This window comes from Leptinotarsa decemlineata, unplaced genomic scaffold (assembly GCF_025532065.1).
Source record: "Leptinotarsa decemlineata unplaced genomic scaffold, Ldec_3_MD MMD2_tig00026282_RagTag_RagTag, whole genome shotgun sequence".
Taxonomy (NCBI): domain Eukaryota; kingdom Metazoa; phylum Arthropoda; class Insecta; order Coleoptera; family Chrysomelidae; genus Leptinotarsa; species Leptinotarsa decemlineata.
This window is the reverse complement of record NW_027412668.1, coordinates 1908628-1931848: the sequence shown is the minus strand read 5'-3', so window position 1 is coordinate 1931848 and position 23221 is coordinate 1908628. Positions and strand designations below refer to the sequence as shown.

The following is a 23221-nucleotide window of genomic DNA, read 5'->3' as shown; positions in this document are numbered from 1 at the left end:
ATTCATGGCATGTCTCTGATAAGACATGTATTGATTCCCTGTGAAGTGATCAATATTGGATCTTTCTTTATACTGAATTTCATTATATAGAAATAGTAAGGTATTAAGGAATAGGTAATGTGTCTCAGTTTTAGAATTTCAAAATGTTCATTACCCCCACAGAGCTGTAGGAATTATCAAAATTAATTTTTGTGTTTTCTGCTTCTAATTTGGGGTAACCAGATGTTGAAATTTCAAAACGGATACATGCATGTTCCTTCTTTACTACCTACCTATTTATCTATATTTCTGAACTTAGTATCTCCCTGAGAAAGTTCAAATATTGATAACTTCCTACATGTTTAATCAGAGTTCCTAAAATCTAATCTCTTCTAAAAAATGTGTAATTCCTTTTCAATTCTTTGAGAATGTCAAATTTACATTGATACAGAAAACCAATGAAAACATTGATTGGCTGTGCTGTCCAGATTCACAGTACTGTGACCTAACTTCAATCCCGAACAAGCAGTGAAACTTCTGGCCGGATAGTCTCAGTTGCTTAGGCCACCACAAGAAGAAGAAGACAAAAAAGCAAAACTGACTAATTGCTCGCAAACTAGAGCCATAAGAAGAAGAAGAAACTGAAAATAAAGTTAACGTAACCTCAACAGTTCTTGGAAATTATTTTCAAATTCATCAATGCAGTAGGACACTAATAAAAACAATGGGGGAACTCAGCCGCAGTTGCAGATTGGGTGAATTGAGCCGACCAGATGGATCTGTCATGTTATCAGAAGGTACGAGATGAGGAAAACAACCGTTCGGTACAAACACTTTCATTATATCTTTTAGGAGAAACTACAGTTGTTGCCGGCGTATATGGCCCAGTGGAAGTGAAAATGAAAAACATTCTTATAGACAAAGCCTCAGTTGAATGCCATTTTCGACCCAAATCGGGTTTACCAGGTGAAAAAGACTCCATTCTTAGCTCTGGATGATGTAAAACCCATTATTATTTTGTTCAGGTGTGCAAATCAAATCTTTTGAGTCGATCATAAGGAATATTTGTGAAACGGCATTGGTGGCCTCTTTGTATCCTCGGTCTGCTGTGTTGGTAGCGATACAGGAGATGCAAAACAGCGGTCAGGTAAGATATAGGAAACAACCTTTCCATACACTCTCATCATATTTTTCAGTTAGTATCCTGCGCTGTAAACGCAGCTTGCTTAGCCTGCCTCGACTCAGGAATTGACATGAAGTGCATGTTCGCAGCCGTCACTTGTTTTTTGACTAATTCGGAAGAACTCACCCTTGTTCCCCCACTGAATCAGAAAGACTTGAAGGCATCATTCGTTATCGTGTTCGACAATACTAAGGGGACTATACTCGATTCTCAGATAATGGGAGCCTTTTCCGAACAACAGGTTGAAGAAGCCATTAATTTGTGCAGAGAAGAAAGTAAACATATTTTTGAATTCTATAAAAGGACGCTTTTGGCAGGAGGAAATTGAAGTGACTTTCAACATTATTGTTTTTTGAAGTTTTTTTTTTTAATATTGTATTTATTTTACTGTTGAAGTACATTAAAAAAGAATGAAGTGCTGAGAGGATTATTAAAATAGATATGAACACAAAAAATTAGTATTTGTCTATGTTTTCAGATTTCTAATCATAACCAAAATTACAGAATGAAAATTGATAAGGAAATCCACCACTATAATGGCGCCATCTATGACTATAGAAAAAAGCACAAATAGATAGGAAACTGTACTCCGCTCCGAACATAATATTTGACTACTAGCATTGTTTATAGAAAGCTACTAGGGATAGTCTATATATAAAGCTACTAGAATGATCTATATACAAAGATAAAACACTAGGATGTATATGCATCTTGCTCCCTTGTTTCAGATCAATACGAGAAACAGAATTTTTTATAAACACTCATGTTTTATAATTTGGTTGCTAGATGGCGCCATTAGTTGACCAATATACTCATTCAATCATCTAGTGGTTTGTGATGGAAATTTATGCGAAAATAAAGAATGGTCCGAACGCATCAAATTAAAAAAGCCAAATTCTAGTTCTAGAATGTGTTTAAAATTATCTGGGTTTTCAGTTAGGCATAACCTAAAGTATATTCTTTCCTTATTCTTGTTGGCTTTTGCTTCCTGGACAGGCGCATTTGTCTAGAACTAAAGTATATTCTTATGTGTATATGTCATTATATTATTGTTATATACATAGAGTTGTGTAAAGATGAAAATACTGACTCATATAGGTAATAATCTATATGAGTTCTCTTTTGTTGCTTTTCTGTATATATTCTCGCTCCCTCACCTGTCGATCTGCTTTCATTACAGAGTTGAGCCCATGCTGTTTACCTCAATTTTCTTCAATATTCAAATTTTTTCATCGTTTATCAGTGCCATCTAGTTGCTTATTGATGAAACTTATAGGTATCTCGAACCCGTAAATACAGTTTTCCTAAGACAACCTGAGTGAGTTTAACAATTTTTGCAGTAGATGTCGCACGTAGTATCACATCTGTGAATAATATACGCCTTTGAACATCTCCGATCATTCATTTGTTAATTCCGCTATACAGGGTGTTTTCTAATTGTGGTGAAAAAATGCAAACTAGTGTTCAAAAGCTAATTTTATGAAAAACAGGTTCATTCAAATGTAGGCCCGGAAATGCATCGGTGTCCAACCACTGTCCTGGACGTCTCCCTTGTAGTACAGGATCAGTTTCCACCACACCTGACGATTTAATAAAAAAAATGATCGTTTTGGTTGCGCAAAAGCATAGAAAAACAGGCCTCGAAACGTGACAATTTAAGACGATCGTTCAAATCGTAAGGTATACACTTTTCAAGGTCTGTGGTATTCAGTGATATTGTGATGATTGAAAAAAATGTCTGAAATGAAGTATTATAAAAACTAATGAGTTTTATTATCGAGTGGATTGAGTCGCATCTCTATGGTCAGAGTCAGATTGTAAAAACAACTAAATGTCCAAACAGTATTGAAATAAACACTGGTGTACCACAGGGATCGGTTCTCGGTCCCATATTGTTCCTGTTGTATAATAACGATTTGGTGAACATTAATATATCTGGAACATTCACTGTTTTTGCTGACGACACCACTATATTGTGGCATAGTGAAGGTATAGATATACCCAATCAGACAATAGCTCATGATATACGAAAAATCAGCCTTTGTGTAATTCCCCTCTACCTCGATATTTATAAAACAAATATTATGACTTTTGAAGGTCCACTTCAGAATTTATCTGTAGCGAGCGGTATCATTTAGAACAGGGAGAGTACTAAATTTCTGGGACTGATGAGTTTAAAATGCGTTGTTTTAGAGCTCTTCTATGAAAAACACTTGATTTTCGTCAGGAGGAGTGCGTTTAAATTGCAAAAACAGCATATCACGCTTTGGTAGAGCCTCACTTAATGTACGGTGTATCTTTTTGAGGTGTGTTTAGCCTCAATTTGCTGGAGTATGTATCTGTATTACAGAAAAGATCTATACGATACGTGTGTAAAGCTGAACCTCGTGACTCATGCAGACAACTGTTTATAAATAGATAAAAAAAAGACGGTTGTAGCTCTTTTCATTCTGGATACAGTGTTTTGTTTTTGATTAAAAAAACATCTTGTGAAACTTGAGGTTACCACCCATATCTATATAACTCGTCAGAGCATACAAAACAATTTGAAATTACCTATCCCTTGCAACTCTCTGGTCAATGACTTCTTATCTTATAATGGTGTGAAGATGAATCACCATCTACTGAACTCAAAAGATACAAATATTGATACCAACCAATACAGAGAAATTATTGAAGACATTTTGAGTCTCTAGACTCAACTATAGTTAACTATAGTTAAACCGATCATTTTTAACCTAGCTTTTATGTGTATGTATGTTACCACCATTGTTTGTGGTTTTTTATTCGGTGTTTTTTATACTTCAGTTAACATTATATTTTTTCTATATTTTTATATTCATAGGACATTTATGAGTTTTCAAAAATTTATTTCGTAACTTTGTCAACAGGATTTTTTCTTTGGACAATAAAATATAATAATCATCATCAAAGTTTTATTTTGATGCCGTGGTGAGAAATGGGTAGGTATATATTATGCAGCTGAAATTTTTCAACCACCTTCAAACAAACGCTAAAATTTATAGCTGAAAGTTGCATTTAGAACTTTTTTTGGTACCTTGAGAATTAATTGCATTCCTTGTAATTATTTTGCGAAAATTTTCCCAGATGGAAGGACAGAATGATTAGAAAGTAATGCATATATACTATATATGATTCAAATAAAAAAATTATGATGATTCCAAATATATATCATATACAGGGAATTCTATTCAAAAATGGAAAGTTGATGTAACTTCTGATAAAAACGTAGGGAACTCGATAATCATCATGCTAAAAGTTGACTCTCAGCAAGCATATCTAACGGATAAATTAAAACTAACTGAAAGCCCAAAGAAGAAGATGTTGAAATATCAGGAGTCATTATTTTGCAAGAAATAAACGTCATTTTTCCCAAATGAGGATATAAATCATAACACACGTTCCCCCTGAAATTCAATAATACTAATAATAATAATATGATTTTATTCCCACTACAGAACAAAATTAGGAACTTATTTTAATTTTTTTCTCGTTCTCCACTCCATAAAACTTTGTAATCGGTTCAAACGGTATCCTGTGTCACCGGTACTGAAAACATTTCAATAATTCCTTGAAAAATATCGAAAGTCGATAACAAAATCGACTCAAGAATTTTTTCTGTATCGTCGACGCGTTTTGAATGTTTCAGGTTCAGAGTGAACGCTGATTAATGGGTGACAAGATAAATAACGACTAGGCCGCCTCTAAAACCGATGAATTTTAATTAACAGTTGTGGAAACACTTCGATCGATAAGATTTCGAGTTTTTGGCCAGTGGGACGGACGCGAAGAAACATTTCGTATGAGAGGAACATCAAAATAGGACACATAGAATAGGTTTTAAAACTTGGGTTGGCCTGAGAAAGAAAACGCGTTTTTTTGTTCAAAATTGGCTTTATTCATCAACGTAATCTCCATTTCAATTCGTGTTGCTATATGCGGTCGTTTCTTTGCAATTTCGGCATTCAAAGGCTCCAAAAACGCTATATAATATTCACTGTTGATGGTTCAGGTGAACAAAATTACATTTTAAATAATATATAAAATGTACAGAGCTGTGATATCAAAATGTGATATACTTCAGGTTATAGCACATATATGTGCAAAATATTATATCCCGAATACATGCAATATTTTATATGAGAGTACTTTAATATTGCATATTATGTTGTTGTGACATACCCTTGGGTACAGCAAAAATTTATAAAATGAATTACATGACCAGTATAGGAAATGAATTACAATGCAGATGTGTAACATACTCCATATTAGATTAATATATATGGCTACTGCTTGTAAATAAGCTAATCCCTAGTTTATGATAATGCAAGGTAAAGTAAGGTGAGGTAATGCAGAGTGGTAAGGCAAGGTATCAATTTTTTGACGTTCACAAAAAAGTAAAGTATGAAGAATTGCCATAGTGGTTATAGGTTTTGGTAATTTTGGGGTTGGCAGGAATGCATAAACAAAAAATATTGACATAACATTCCATTTCCATAATCTCGACATGAGCAATCATTCATATTTCATTTCTATAATATTATGGAAGACGCATATTTTATATCATTAAAAGAACAATACCCAATAATTTATGATAACACACAGAACACCGCAAATTTCCCTAATGATTTTATGGATTGTGGTCTTTCCCAAATGGTATGCCCACGTGTCCGACTGTTGCGAAGTTTCTTGCGATAAATAGCTGAACATTGTTTTGTTAGATACATATTTACAACTTCAACAATTCACTTTACTGGAGTGTTATAGCCAATTTCTCTTCTGGAGATATCGATCCTTATTTTTTTTTAACCACGAAAGCGCTAACAATTTCACTTAGTAAATGTTCAAAACAAATTTTGTTCATTCTTGTGTACACGTGAGTCTTTCTGCTTCTCAGAATGGATCTAACATTAAACCTCCTCCTTTTTAGTTTCTTTCTCTTGAGTAAAAGATACACACTTACTATTGACACGATCGCGGCAATTTTTGTATTTATATCTATCAAAAGGAAAATCAAATTTCACAATGTGACGTTTAAGTTTATCTGGTGACATTACCTTTACACCATTCGGATATATCCGTCAAAGTTCGTAGTATGGCGCTTTTTGATTGGTCGGAGGTAAGAACGCAACGCAGAAAGTTGAAAATAGCCGACTTGTTACCTTGCGTTACTTTGCCTTACCGACGTTACTTTACCTTACTTTTCATCTAGAACGCAAGTGTGTTTTCTCAATGCTTCAACTTTCTTACCTTACCTTACCTCGTTACCTTGCGTTTTTATAAACTAGGGGTAACATTGGAAAGACACAGAATTATTAATATAGTACTCCCATCATGAAAATGAAGTATTGTGGCTTATTTTTAGCTCAGCAACAAATTCACAGAAATACTTTATTCACGATTTTGCAAACAACAAAATGATGTTCATGCGATATATCAATAATATATTTATCTCCGTATTATCATTGTATAAAGAGTATGGTAAATATATCTTCAGAACAATTTCTTTGCGTGTTGACATTTTTGACGGCGGGGAGTTGAAACAATTTTAGTGTTCCTTGTTATGAACTGTCATTTGTGATGTCTATGGTGTTACCTGTTGTCGTTTCCACAATTTTAGTTCATTTTCGTTCACAAACAAATATTGGTTCCTGTCAATAGGAAAAAAGGTAAGCAGAATATTTTTTTCATTCAATCCGATGAAGACATTGCTTATAATTTAAGAAACAATGTCTAGAAAGACGTTTTTTTCGCTGGGCTCCCGCCAGAAACGACGCCGGGTATTGCAGAACTGTTCTGATGGTAAAATTGATGCATTTTCTTTCAGTTCAGAAATAAATGATTCTAATGTTTCCACAGGCATACATAGCTTTATTTCTTCTCCAGTAATGCATTCTGTTGAGGAAAGTGCTTCTGATATGCCTGATAATGTTTTGGGAGATTCTATAAATATGTCTGATTCATTTGTGTCACATGAAAATGTAGACTTTGAGTCCTCACCAGATTCTTTAATTTCAACGGCACATTCCTTTGATGATGTTTATGGCTATTGAAAAATTGTTTTTCTGAATTTGTGTAGCAAATGTAACTTCAATGTTGAATGTTTACATTTTTTTTTGGAGAAAATAGACTCGGTGGATCAGACAACAGCAAGTGGAAATAGAATATAATTGAATAGTATTTAGGACACATAATATAAAGGTAGAGAGTAAAATGCAGCATTACGTAGAAGCAGGGTGACCACATGCGGTAGATTTCTACTTTTTCGGTAGATTTTTAACACATTTAAAAATTGCAGTGGATGAATTTTCGCCGGTAGATTTCGATAGATTTGGATAAAACGCCTTGGCGATAGAATTTTCATTTCAATGTGAGTGGCGACATCTACAGCAAATGACATGAACTCATTGTGTCTAGGTTCTGCGGTTCTGCCCGATACACAGAACACAAAATGGTACAGATCCTAAAACATTCAGTTCCCAATTGCTTGTTACTGATTTCTGAGTATCCCCGATCTTCGAATAAAGCAAGAAGAAGAAGATAATAATACATATCCTCATTTCACTCTTCGATTTCAAACTTTCAAAGAATTGTGTGTTCAAAAGTGTTCAAAATAACCAACAACAAAAACCTACTAGAAAGCAACTTGTTATTTCAAGTATTACACCACGCCCATTGGCTATACCCGTAAGAAGACCAAGGCCTCTAGATTCAGTTCTACCATTGTATTCTATATACAAAGGCTACTATTCAAATGTCTTCATAAGCGCCACCTAGTGGTCGAAAACTCAAACTTTCACTATGTTGGTGCTCTTCAAATATATTGCAGTAGATTTTCAATGACACTGTAGGTAGATTTCTCAAATAAAATGTGGTCATGCTGCGTAGAAGTTGATGAGTTTGGAAGTCATGAAACAGCTGATTTTACAAGTATAAATACACCGTCTGAACGCAGACCTACTGAGGATGTTTTTAATTTTGAATTGAAAGGAGTATATTTCAGGAGAGACTAATTTTTCGGAAAGGAATGTTTTCTCTTTCTACTTTTCCATATTTACACAAAAAATCAGGGAATCTTCCAAAGAAAGGAAGAAGCAATCAATTTCAAAAAGAAGTAACTTTCAAAAACAAACTGAAAGAAAATCCCTTTCGTAACAACTACTTTTATGTGAACGTTGAATGATACAAACATCACTTTTTCCAATTCAGTTTTTATTCCAAACATTCGTTATGGAATAGGGAATATGCATAAAAAATAAAATGGCCTGATTTTTTCCTGAGCTTTTAAGGTCCTAGTATTACACTCAATTCGTTATTTTCTAATTTAATATGTATTTAATTATTTAAAACATAAATCAAAAAGTGAAAAATTTACCAGCGAAATTCAAATTTGTAAAATGCCCCACCATTGGTCGAAATGAAACGTGACGTCATACGGCATGTCTTGTCAGTCACCTGTGATTTATTTTCATACATTCAGGTTGTGTTGGAGAGAAAAATTGGTTGTATTGCTATTCTAGCTAGCTTAGTTTTCTAATATTTTAATGTCAAGAAATACTAAGCGTCATCAACAGCATCTGCTGAGGTTAAGATAGTAAAAGCTGCAAGGTAATTATTGTAAAACATGCTATTTTTAATTTAGTAAATCTGTTTTTATGCATACCTGCACTTATAAAATTATTTCCCTCACTATAACCTCAAATGTTGTTTACATTCATTGCATGACATACGTAAATAAGGTTATGAACTTTAAGGTTATGAAACTTTGTCTGGTGTACTTTTTATAGTGTTCGGACACATTGGTACCATGCAATATCTATAAAATGGCTTTTTTTCTTCTTCCATGATTATTCCATGATATTTAAACTAAAACACCTTGTTAACTATCAAACTAACTCTCAATGTAAACAATAAACTGACAGGACGTGCCTTATGACGTCACGCCTCAAGCGCGCGAGAAATAGAAGCGTTTGAACTTGTCAAAATGAAGTGAATATTGAATGAAAAAAATTAAAAAATTGTCTGCATATTCCCTATTGGAAGAACACTCATCCGACAAACGTGTGGTATATAACAAAGGTGGACTAGAGTTGACGGATATTATCGAATGATGCCCAAAATCGACTTTTATGCTAGGTCAAAATATTCCCTCTTTTCAAAAACATTTCAGAATTTTTGCAAAAAACTTTTTGTTTGACAGATATATCTGCGTACGTTTTCTATAGACTTCTCCGTATATTCGGACCTTCGAGCCGGATAATTGACTGTAGTAATGTTCACTTCGCTATAATATGTGATTTTAATCTGTTGCAAGCACGTAATTAGGCATTCTCTTCTTCTGGAAAAAGCCGTTACGTTATCCCGACAAAAAAGAATAAAATAACCGTCTCTTGCGCGCTCATCGGTGAAATACCCACGAAAACAATTAAAAAGAAACATCGAAGAGTAGCCAATAATTACAGAGTCGTTTCCCATCAGCCGTACCATCATAATACCTCCTCATCGCTATGAGACGTAGCTATATCATTTAATAAAATCCGGCCGAACCTAGCTACGAATTAAAGTAATTGAAGGGGTGGCGGACATAATTGCGATCCTCCACCACATCGCGGAGGTGCACACACAAAAGTCGAGGTCAAATTAGAATCTGGTCTGGGTCCCCCCCGTACCTGCCCACCGTTTAATTTTGATGGGTTGTCGGCGATTGGACGGCACGGAACGAGAAGAACAGAACGAATCGGCTGTGCCAGTGTCCGTGATCGGAAACGATTATGTTCGCGGAGTCGAGGAGTTCATGGTCTTGGTGCCCGCGGGCTTGGTCCGCCCTAATGTGTACCTTTGATTTGGGAGCGCCAATGGACTCTCGTCGACTTCAATATTCTCTACACCGCAAGGAAGTTATTCTTTTAATAAGTATGTTTATATACAAGGGAAAATTCGGTGGAAACTTTTATTAAAATCTGAACAAAAGTGTATTTCATTTTAATAGCAAGATGTAACTGGAAGGTCTTTCAACAGGGGCTTCCTAATTTTGACAATTGATTACGGCCATCTTGTTGAAGCTTCATCTGTCAAATCAATTGTCATTTATTTGTGATGCACCTTATTTATATCATAGATACCTCGGTACCTGCGTCTCAATCATCTAAGGCAGTCGATTTCACGTCGCTCACAAGAACTCGGCCTTTCGCAGACCAAAATTTGGCGAATTTTGCATCGTGACTTGGGCCTGCACCCACACAAAATTCAACTGACCCAGGAACTAAAGGTAAACGACCATAGACAAAGACGTGTTCGCTAAATGGTCTCGCAGGGGCACGAATAAGACCTTTGACTGCGTTAGCCAAGCCCGAAGACCTCATAACTGACATCCACTGCTACCGCAACGTCAATTCAAAAAGTACAGAAATTAACAAGAAAATAGTACCCAAAATGTACTGCGCAAGTCTAGGCATGGCACATGTACATAAATCATTTCAGACCAAATGCCAGTATTGCCAAACGTGTAATAATGTAATCCCTTCAAATTCGGAAAATATATGAGGTAAAAAAATTGCTGGAAACTAGGAAATGTGTCTTAAGAGAATAATAACATCATAATCAGAACATTTGATAAAAATGTGCATTTTCTTCTTTAAATTGCTCTTTCACGATTGCAAGTGTGTTTTGTTTTTATTAGGTTTCTGTCACAATAGAATTTTTAGTTTGACGTGAGTGAATAGAAAAACACAAGAATGAAGGCAGAAACCATTTGAATTACTTTAGGAATATTGATAGTATCACTCGTAGCAACTATGCCATTAACCTTAAAAACGTAACTACAGATAAATATAACCAAAAAGCAGCTCCGTACATTTTTTAACATTTTTATTGGAAAAATTCTGATTGTTGAAGTGAAAAGTGTCAAGCAAGGAGGAATAAGGTGTAAAGATGACCTGTGAAAAATGCTTGTGTTTCTAAATAGTTTACCTTGTGAAAAAGAAGGTTGAAAAGTTGCCCTTTTCTGAATTTCGAAGGGCCGTAATTTTGTAAATAAGGGAGAGCGCCGCTTTTTTCTTTCGGATTCATAATCTACGCATCAAAATACGTAAGTACACTTGAAAATTTTTTCAAATCGCCGAGTGACCTCAAAACGAATATTTACCATATAAAGTTGTCAGAGCTTTTGTGAATCCGGATGTCTCTCTCCAACGGTATCCTCATTGTCTGTTGGTTTTTATTTCAGCACCAAGTGAGTTCAAAAAACTTTCTTTCATTTCAAACGAAGTTGTTTTGTTTCCTGAAATTCATACTGTATCGTAGTTTTCAGAAATGTGAAGTTATTCACGTCAAGTACTGTTTATAATTGAGGTTACTGTGTTGTTAAATTTCTTGTTAGATAACATCGCCCATCAATATTGTTTCACGTCTAGCTCCCGTGCTATTCGCGTCGATTTCCACTACTCTCTAACAGATGTCGCCAGTAAACTCGCCAGCTCGCGCCGACCAATTCTAACGCCATAAACCATTTTAATAACTACTTCGGCGGTTGTTATTGTCCTATAAAAGTATCGTGGAAGTACTCATCTAGTGCAAATGTAGTAGCCAGAGTAAACTGGAAGAGATACAGCTCGTAAAGTGAACGAGGTGATCACTGTTATGGAGACGATACCATAAACCCGAATCAAATGTTATGATGAAGATCATTTTATGGTTTTATACACTCATTCGGTCGTTTGGCGTGCGGTTTCCTCACTCATTTCCCGGAGACCGGTTGCTTTTTCAAGATTTTATTGGTTCGGTTCCAGGCTGGATAATGCGCTTGTTGAGATTTCTGCAACATGAGTTGCAGAAACTCCGATGGAGTTTCTGCAACTCATAACTCATGCTCTGTGCAGACTGTTTCAAGGACAATTATTAATATATATATATATATATATATATATATATATATATATATATATATATATATATATATATATATATATATATATATATATATAAAAATATATATATATATATATATTGTCCGAAGAAAAAATCTTGTTGACAAAGCTAGTAAATAAATATTAAATATACATACATTTCCTATGAATATAAATATGTAGTCAAAATATAATGTGAAACAAAGTATAAAAACACAGATTTCTTTCAACTCAGATTTTTTAATTCTGTATAGTACAATTTAGACAGCAGTTTCAGTAGTTAGCCTTCTATGTTTTCAGTCTACTCAAGCCCTCAAGGATATGACACAGTTAGTCCTTTGTATCATAGACATTGTCCCCTTCCACATCTGCTGCCACTACTTGAAATGTATTTTTTGCTATTTCCACCACACTCTTTAATAAAATCATCTTTTACCTCATGTGAGAATTTTCCGCCTCAGCTTTAGGTTTAGACAGACCTCTCCGAATTAAATTCATCAACCGTTTGGAAGTAACCGGAGCATTACACAACCCGAAGGGCACAGTTTTTTTCTAACGGAAAACAAAACTTTGCCTTTATCGTCGGGATAAACCACGGTTTATGAGTAAGAAGCCTTGATAACCACCCCGATTTTATAAGTGTAGTGAGTGTACCATCCATCCTGGATAATGTTCTACCATTTGTTTTAGTGACTTTATTCAGTTGTCTATAGTCTACGTAGAAACTGTATGGTTGTTACCATCAATAACACTGGAGGTGGCCAAATATTCACTGGATCTTCAATGACACTTTCACAGGCATATTAACAATCATGCCGTTTTTTGGAACCATCACACAAGTTTCTACTTCTGAGGGTTGTCGTTCGTAGGGGTGCGACAGCTGGTTAACGACGGAAAAACAGATTTTAGGTCACGTCATTTTTTGGTGTGGTTTGGAAGAAGTCTGACTCAATTGCTTTCAAGTCTCTCTCTTCAAACTCCAACCATATGGAATCATTTCGTTTGCTTCCTTTTCTCCTGAAAACCTATTTCAATGAGCTTGTTCACTGCACCAACTTCTGCAGGTCTGTTGTTTTATGTTTGTCATCTGTATCTGTAGAGTGAGGGTGAGAGAAAAAAAAGCGATTTGTTTCCAACAGGAGTACCCAGTTACAGAAAATGCTATTATTACAGAGTATATATGAAATAAATATTAAAAATAATGGAATAAGAAATGTATAAAAGTAAATGTTAAAACAAAGTATATATAACATATTGGTATGAGTAGAATTACAAAAGAGGAATGACAAATTGAGTATATAACACAAAAAGTTACAAATCATGCAATGTAGCAGTACTGACACAAATGTTATTTATAGTATTATCAAAAGTGATTGTGGATACAAGATACCTAGGTGTTCAGAGAGTCTAAATGAATATCGCAGTGTTCACAGATTTTATTGAAGCTACTGCATATAAAATTCAATGATGATCGTAGCATAACATTTATGCGTGAAGCTTCGCATTATAATTTCAGATTGTGTCGACCTTCACTCTAATCTCCCGAGTTACTATCAAATGAGTTATTCAATGCCGGTAAAGTGTTTAACTCATTGTAGACCTCCTCAACCGCCGTTATATTTCCAACGTTCCCCAATCTCTTATGGGCATATACATGTCATATATCCTGAAGTATCTTCGAGAAGAGCGAAAAAAGAAAACTACCCGAGACCACTCAGATCCGAAGTGGATCTACGAAAGGCAAACGCCGCATTCCCTTCAAATAAATAACCGCAGCAGCGGCAGCGTTCCTCTTCTTGCGATCGACTCGATGCAAAGTGGGCTATGGACGAGTATGACGATGCCGTCAACGGTCGCGTGTGCGTGTTTCCATGACGACGTGTGCCTCCCCTGCGTTCCGACAGTGACAAATGACAGACGAAAGGGTGACCGGGCTCCTCGTTTTACATATGCAGCGACACCCATTTGTCTACCCGTTCCAGATATCCTCTCTCTAGGAGAGTTTTTTGCTTCCGAGTCCGGACCGATTTAACCCTCGTGACGACTTTGATCGTCGGTTGTTTCGGTTTTATTCGCTACGGGGTGATGCATCAACTATATTTTGTAATCTTTCCTTCATTTGTTCGATTGCAAGGGACATGTCGTTGAGGACATTTGAAAAATTCAAGGATATTCAATTCGGGGATATTTCAAGGACGCAGTTCTCAAAACGACAGGCTTCTCAACAAAAATATAGTTCGAGATGTATTGACTTGAACCTCGTATGCAGCTACGTGTTTCTGACAAGTCGTTGTAGATTAAATCGGACATCTTGATGAAACAAAGAGTATTGTTGTCGGCAAAAAAATATGGTACTTTCCAAATGTCGTTGATAGTCTTTAAAAAAAGATTGGAAACAATGTAAAGCCCCCCGTTGGGCGCCATCAAGGGCTTCTTGTAGCTGAAAGGAGTCAAAAAAAAAGTATGCGATAATATCAACTTGATCATACCTGTATAACCAGCTAACCGATTCTAGTTGAGCAGAATACCCTTAATGAGGACAGCCTCACCACCAGAGACAAGATTGTCATAAGAGAAATACACTGAAGCGTTCAAAATTTGGTGATTAGTGGATATTTGAAAATCAGCAGCCAACACCAACAGCTGGACAGAAGATGAATGGTTCTAGCTTTAGTACTACGGGGGAAGGAGTAAGCTGTGGAAAGGCTCCATGATATTGCAGAGAGTACTTGAAGTGAAATCATCTAAAGGAACACGGACTCACGCCTATCAGAAAACAACTACTCCCCTGGCTAATACCACGAAGGGCGTTGGATTAGGTATATCCGACAGGTGTCATAGCAGGATCATTCACTGCCGGAATCGATTTTCAATTATTGGAACGGGCAGATTTGCAAATTTGAGCTTGTTATGTACAAATTAAGGTTCCTATGCACAAAAATGACACATTTCATCATATACAGGGTGTAAAACATTCAAGGAGGTGATTCCTCATCAAAAAACAGATAGGATCTTTCATATAAAGAAATTTCATTGGAGCATCCCTTGATAAGATACAGCCCCTTAAAGGGAGTACATAAAATTAGTATAAAATTTTTTTTCACAAGCACTAAAAAAGTTACAATATTGAAATTAAACTGACGTTTTGTACTACCAAAAAGACACTTAGCCAGAAATTTATTTGGTTTATCCCATGGTTGTGAGGGGTGAAAAACGCAACCCCTAAAATTTATTTTCAATGTAACTTTTTGTGTTATTATTTGTTGACCATTTAAAAATTTATTTCCAATAGCCTGTTTCATTGTAAACAAAAAATATCTCTTGGTTTTTTTTGCCCAAAATAAACCAGTTCGCAGCAAAAAATTATTTTACGAACAACTACAGAGATACATCGTCATAAATGTGAAAATACGAAACTAATCTATCTAGTAGGTCGCTATTAGCGATAGTGACAATTAAATTGGTATGACGCTGTCAGTTTGTGAATTTTCGAAATTGAAATAATACTAATTGTGTGTTGTTGTTCTGTTCTTAATTTGTTACTTCAATAATTCAGTTACTCAGTTACACCCTGTATATTGCGGGTGCAGTCAACAAGCGTTCTCTTTTAAAAATTGGTCCACAACTTTCTTGGTACCTCAGATCGAATATTAGTTTTGTCAGTCGTTTCTGAGAGATGAAAACTCTCGGCGAAAATTCAGAGTGAATGAATTACAACATAAGTCCCACCCAACGAATGTTTTTATCAATACTGACTTAGATTTATTAAAAATATTTTTTTTCAGAAACAGTTATTGTAGTTTCGTCAGCATATATAGTTATGTGAAAATCTGATATGTATTCAGGCAAGTCATTGATAAAAATCAAGGATAACAATGGACCTAGGACATATCCTTGTGGACCTCCTAGAAAATCAACGAAATCTCCTTATAATTGTCAATTTCTGCTATCTGACTTTTTTGTGCAGTGGAAAAACACGATCCCTCTTTAATTCATCTGGAAAGAAACCCCACAAAAGAAATGGTTCAGCAAAAAAGGAATGGTTCAATGATTATATCGGAAATCTGTTCTGAAGGAACAATAGACATATCACCAATACCAATACCATCATATTGTTTTTGAAGTTTCAGCGGTGAAATTTCTGGGAGATCGATTATTTTAAACGATAATATTCTTGGCAAAAGTGCATGTAGAATTAATGATCTAAAATAGCTGTTGCAGTTGCTGTAGACTTTAGAAATGCCTAGCAAACAATCTGCAACTCTATACCGAGCTTGGCTGATAGATGTTTTAAAAATAATGATGAAAACTAGAAATTCAGCACTTGCAAAATTCAAAAATTCTAGAAATGATAACGATTGGAATCATTACAAACAACTTCGTAATATGGTCACATCAGCAGTGAGGAACGAAAAACGGGGATACTTGAGCTTTATTTAAAGACAGTATGATAAAAAACAATTATGGGATACCTTACGTTTACTTGATATAGTTGTGACAAAAAGGAAATCAGTTTTACCGGATACCTTGAATAACCCCGAAGATTTGAAAAACCATTTCATATCATCAGTGAATCAGATAGCAAATGACCCTCCAAATGAAGTCATCGATTTTTATAATTCTAAGAAATTCAATAACACTGCCACTTTAAGTCTTGATAACGTCAATGATCAACAAGTGGAAAATATTCTACGAAATTCGAAATCAAATGCGGTAGGAAGCGACGGCATATCCCTTAAAATGTTACTATTGTACACTCCCTATATCACACCAATTATAACCTTCATTGTTAACAAATGTATAGAAAATGGAATTTATCCCAATATTTGGAAAAAATCGCCAGTACTTCCTATCAATAAAATATCCAAACCGGAAACATTCAATAACTTGAGACCTATTAATATTTTACCGATACAATGAACCATGCTTCACTATGTGCAAAACTTTGTTATTACGGATTCGATGAGAAAAGTCAATATTTTTTCAAATCTTTCCTCAGCAATAGAACACAGCGTGTTCTCATCAATAATAACTCATCATCAGAACTGAACGTAATACATGGGGCACCTCAAGGCTCTATACTTGCACCTCTCCTATTTATTATTAACACTTCGGATTTTTCCAAAATACTGAAGAATTTCCAAATACATCCCTATGCTGATGACTCCAATCTGATTTTTTCCGCGAAAATTGATGAATTCTTATCCGTTGAACACTTTTTGAATAATGACATAGATGACCTTTTGAAAATATCAAGAAATCACTGTTTGAACATCAACCAAATAAATCATCAGCCATAATTTTTGGTAATAAGAGGGACAGGAGTTGGGCCATAGATAATTCCTCAATTTTTATCAATAATCACAAATTGGAATATAGCTATAAAATAAAATGCTTGGGGTTGACATTAGATTGCAATTTGAGATTCACTAGCAATATTAACTCTCTGATTCCGAGAGCATATGGTTTACTAAAACATCTATACCCACACAGACACTACTTGACTAAACATTTGAAAATTCAACTATGTGATACACTTATTTCATCAATTTTCAACTACGGTGATATTGTCTATGGCCCGTGCCTTGATCAAGAAACTTCTTCCAGGATCCAAAAAGTTCAGAATGCCCGTGTCCGATTATTATTTTCGCTGAAACGAAGAGATCATGTAACAACATTTTTAAACAATCTTGGGTGGCTGAAAATGTTAAATAGAAGGAAACATCACCTTGTATGCTTCGTTCATAAGTTATTGAGAAACCAATGTCCAGATTACGTCGACGCCAAAATTACTCCACGTCACCAGTACCACTCTAGAAATCTTCGTAACATCAATATGCACACCCTCCCGCGTCACTCTCTATCTTTTTTTGAACGTTCTTTCTCTCATAGCACTGTAACTGAGTACAACTCATATCCTGACGAACTGAAATCATTATCTTTTTGTGCGTTTAAAAATAGAAAGAAAGTCATTCTTTTCGGTAAACAATGAATCTGCATGAATTGAGTCAAATTAAATTAAATTAAACCTAAATTAACTATTTAATGCATTTCACATCATGTTTTTATTTCAAATTAATTTACCTTTATATACTTTTGTCATATGATGTTAAAACCTAGATTAGGTCCTACTTTTAAGTTATGCTACTGTATCACTATTAATACACTAATGTATAAAAATATTTTTGGTTGAGTGGTAGAATAGCGTAGGTAAGCTTAACTCCGCCAAGATAAGAATAAAGACCATTTATTATTATTATTATTGTTATTATTATTACCTTCAATTTCTTGATTGTTATAATATGTCAAAGCTATACATGACGGATTTTCACTTCTATTTTCATTATTTATGATATTCCATACTTGTTTAGTTTGGTTTAGTTTAGTTTTATAAAAGTTAGCCGTTCCGTCTTTGATTTTGAATTTGTAATTTTTTAGTTTTGCCCTATAACTATGCACCGTATCAGGATCTACAGTGTTTTTAGAAGAAATGAGGCAAACTTCAGGAATGCACCCAAAAAACTGATCTGGCGGTGTTAACAGCTGGATAACGTTACAAGGCTCCACAAAGAATTGCCGGCCAGAGCCTCGGGATGTTTAAGGCCGTCTTTGTGTGAATATTATATCAAAACTATGACAAATACAGTTTTCATTTATTCAAACTGAATTCGAACATACGTATCGAAGAGAAAACGATCTCTATCTCCATTCGGCGAGTCGGTGTATTCGAACAGCGAATTCATTCCCGTGCGACCGCATTACAACGTCGCCTCTAACGACCATTGGTCATCCTAGATTGGTCGCAAGGCCTCGGTGACAGTTTCTATATAGGCTTGCGCCCCGGAAATTGTGTCCTGCTCCGTGTCCGGTCGACTTCCGTTTCCGTTCCTTACCGTGGCCTCCTCTGATTCATTACCCTTATCTACCGCTACCGCTGGACCTGGACCGAAATGACTCTTTGCGCCGGGATTTTCTCATTTCAACCTCTGGCCCTTCGCTCTTGCATATCCGGTACAGAGATATTGGGATCGCGATACGTGACGATGTACGGGGTAGGGCGAGTTGGTGGATGTGTAACGCGAAATTTCAACATGAACAAGGCCCGGGCCTGAGAAAAAAACGAGTTTCTTTGTTCAAAATTGGCTTTATTCATCAATGGAATCTCCATCACGAGACACACAAACATTCCATCCTCGCTTTAACATTTCAATACCACTTTTATAGAACGATTTTTTTTGCCCCAAAATAGGCCTCAGTTTTAGTTATCGAGATTTGGTGTCAGGGGAGTACCCACCCCTGCACTTTCTAGAGTATTTTCTAAGCAATCGAAAGTAAGTTGTGAAACTTAATCTACTACTACTACTACTCAGATCCTTTAAACATACCCAAGGAGTTCCGCAAGGCTCGATCCTGGGACCATATCTCTATGTAGTTTATGCAAATGACCTTATAAGATATCTCAACATGACTAACAACGTTAATATACATATGGTGTGCTATGCCGATGATACTAATGTACTAGTAGTCCAGAACGATCTGAATGCTTTGAAAATTGTAACCGTGTAAAATGTGCTGAAGTGGTCAGAAAATAATAATCTGAATTTAAATACATCAAAGACTAATGCTATATTGATTACTATGTGTGGGCGAAATCTAAAATGCAGACTTTTTGATGGTACTCCCAGTCAAATAGAAATGTCAACATCGGTTAAAATGCATATAACTTTTGACGCAAACTCAATCCGGACCCACATATTGACAGTCTATGCAGAAAACTGAGAAAATCGTACTACTCTTTGAAGTTTATGGCAAATTCATTTATTTATTTATTTACCAATATAGGGGTTACAAACAAATTAACAAATCCAATAGAGAACCCACTTTATAATTTTAGTTCAAGTGGGCTTTGAGAGGAAAGAATGTAAATTTTAATTTTTTGTAAATTACATTGGACAATCGAAGAATAACATACTTCTTATAAAAGTGACAGAGACTACAGAAATGATCACAACTTATCAATGAAAATTTTTTTCATGCTGCGTTTGAAACAGTCTAAAGAGATTTCAAAATATTGAATATCATTGCAAATTTCATTAAAGGTGGATTGAGAAACAAATCATTATCATCACAGAATTTTTTGAGCCGCTTCATATCCTCCTGAATTTCTCCGCTGTCATATGAATTCTTTACTGTGTGATAGATTTTCAAGTCATCGGCATATAGTAAAAATTTATACTTATTGAAGCAACTAGAGATTTTGTTGATGTATATAATGAAGAATAAAGGTCCCAAATGGTTGCCTTGAGGAACTCCGGAGGATACCGTGAAGGGGAGTGACGTGAATCCATTTATGGCCACCATTTGTGATCTGTTATTCGAATAGGACCATATCCATCTCAATAAAAAGTCAGTCACATTATGGATTATTGATACAAGATACCAAGGCGTTCAGAGAGTCGAAATGAATATCGCAGTGTTCACAGATTTTATTGAAGCTACTGCACATAAAATTCAATGGTAGTAGCATAATATTTGTGCGTGATGCTTCGCAATAGAATTTCAGATTGTGTCGATCTTCACTTCTTGGTACTAAGAAATTGATCTCGAATAAAAGAACCGTACTGTCAATATTGTTGTTGAGTAATTTATGAAGGAATTTTATACCAAGGATAACTCTCCTATTTTCCAAAGATGTCATATCAGATCGTGTCAACAATATGTTTTGATCGATGCCTCTCGTGGGGTATTGACCATCAACTTTTAGACATAGGTATTTTAGGAACTTCCTTTGTACGCTCTCAATTGATGTTTTTTGGTAGTCATAAACCGGATTCCATAACAAAGAGCCTTACTATAACTTAGATCTGGCATACGCAAAATATAGCAATTTTAAGATGGCAATACTTTTGAAGTTCATGCCATTTCTGTGAATGAATCCAAGCATCCTATTTGCATCAGCAGTCATATTCCTTACATGTGTTGTAAATGTTAATTTACTGTCGTATGTTATACCAAGATCTTTTATCTCATGTACGCGGTTGATTGTAGTTTTGTTGATTGAATAATCGTACAATAAAGTTCGCTTTTTTCTTGTAAATGATATTATATTACATTTGGATTTGGACGATTATTATTACACCAAAGTTTGATTACATCTAATTCATGTTGTACACATTGGCAGTCAGTAATGTCGTCGATTGTATAATATAGTTTCAGTTCGTCTCCAAATAGGAGGCTAGGAATATTCAAATAGGTTGCCAAGCTATTCGTAAACATTAAAAATAAAAGAGGTCCAAGATTAGAACCTTGTGGTACCCCAGATGTAACTACGTACCGGGTCGATTTGAAAGATTCATATTCGACGAATTGTTATATTACTACATGGATCAATAAGTCCCGAGACTAACCCAGAGATGGCGCTCTTAGTAAACCAGTAACCACGTCTTTCTAGAGTACTAACCTTTGCTTGAAACGTGTCGAAATTTTAAGTCGATCGGACCAGAAACAGCTGAGTTATCGAGGTTAGAGTAAAGTCGTTTTGTAGTTTGTTTAAAAAATGGAAAAAACCGAGTTTCGTGTTCTGATAAAACATTGTTTTTTAATGGGTAAAAACACCGTGCAAGCGAAAGAATGGATTGAAAAATGTTACTCGGACTCTTGTCCATCAAAAGCAACGATTTGTCGGTGGTTTGCCGAGTTTAAACGTGGTCGTACCGACACAAATGACGCAGAACGTTCGGGTAGACCTGTGGAAGCTGTTACACCGGAAAATGTGAGTGAAGTGACAAAAATTGTAATGAAAGATCGTAAAGTGAAGCTCCGTGAGATTGCTGAGATGACACAGATATCATATGGAAGTGTATTTACTATCCTTCATGAAAAATTGAGCATGAAAAAGGTTTTTTCTAAGTGGGTGCCGCGATTGCTTTCGATGGAACAAAAACAGCAACGAGTCGATGATTCAGAAAGCTGTTTATCGCTATTTACTCGCAACAAAAAAGATTTCTTGCGTCGTTACGTGACCATGGACGAAACATGGATACATCACTACACTCCAGAGTCAAAGCGGCAGTCATCTGAGTGGCGCACAGCTGGCGAAAGCCGTCCGAAACGTCCGAAAACGCAGCAGTCAGCTGGCAAAGTAATGGCGTCAGTTTTTTGGGATGCGCATGGCGTGATTTTCATTGACTACCTCGAAAAAGGTAAATCGATCAACAGTGATTATTATATTGACTTACTGGTACGTTTGAAGGAGGAAATCGCAAAAAAAACGACCGCACATGCAGAGAAAAAAAAATCCTTTTTCACCAAGACAATGCACCTTGCCACAGGTCGATGAAAACAATGGCAAAATTAAACGAATTGGGCTTTGATCTGCTTCCCCACCCCCATACTCACCAGATTTAGCCCCCAGTGACTACTGGCTCTTTGCTGATCTTAAAAAAATGCTCCAGGGAAAAAGATTTGGCTCAAATGAGGAGGTCATCGCTGAAACTGAAACTTATTTGAAGCGAAAGATACATTTTTTTATAAACATGGTATTGAAAAATTAGCACTTATTTATTGTTATTTATCAATTTTTTAATTTACTGTGATTATCATTAAAGATATGCTAACATCTAGTATAGACAAGAATATGTATCTGAACTGAATACATTGATTGATTGATTGATTGTTTCTGATGCGGTGGATGGCGTGTCGGTTTATACCTATACAAATATGCTCAGTACCAAATTTCATATTTTCATGCCTTCTTGAGGGTACAATTTGGAAAACCCAGATGTCCTTTTGTATCTGACCAAGATGCAAAACATCAAGTTACATGTTCATGATGTCAGAAATGACGTATCGTAAGAGGGTATAGCTCCTTTGTCACCCCCTTAGGGCAGAAAATTAAAAGAAACTCTTCATATTACTTGCATTGATGTTGCAAGACTCATGTGTGTTTAATTCGAGTTGTGAGTTGTTGAACGAATATTTTTTTCAATATATATTCAACTAATTTTATCAACTTGTTCCTTCCCTGAACAGTGGAAAACGGCCCGAATTTGTCCGATATTAAAAAAAGGCGACTCTAGCGATATCACAAACTACAAGGCAATTTCAATTTTATGTAACTTTCCTAAATTCTTCG

At 35.5% G+C, this 23221-nt stretch overlaps 1 protein-coding gene across 1 annotated transcript; it reads left to right on the top strand.

The window, feature by feature from the left end:
* The first annotated feature begins 600 nt into the window (after positions 1–600).
* Positions 601–1582, top strand: Rrp46 (exosome complex component Rrp46). Its single transcript, XM_023174434.2, has 4 exons — positions 601–776; positions 832–945; positions 1005–1126; positions 1176–1582. The coding sequence occupies exons 1-4, from the start codon at positions 704–706 to the stop codon at positions 1488–1490; spliced, it is 624 nt and encodes a 207-aa protein (XP_023030202.2). The 5' UTR covers positions 601–703; the 3' UTR covers positions 1491–1582.
* Positions 1583–23221: the final 21639 nt, after the last annotated feature.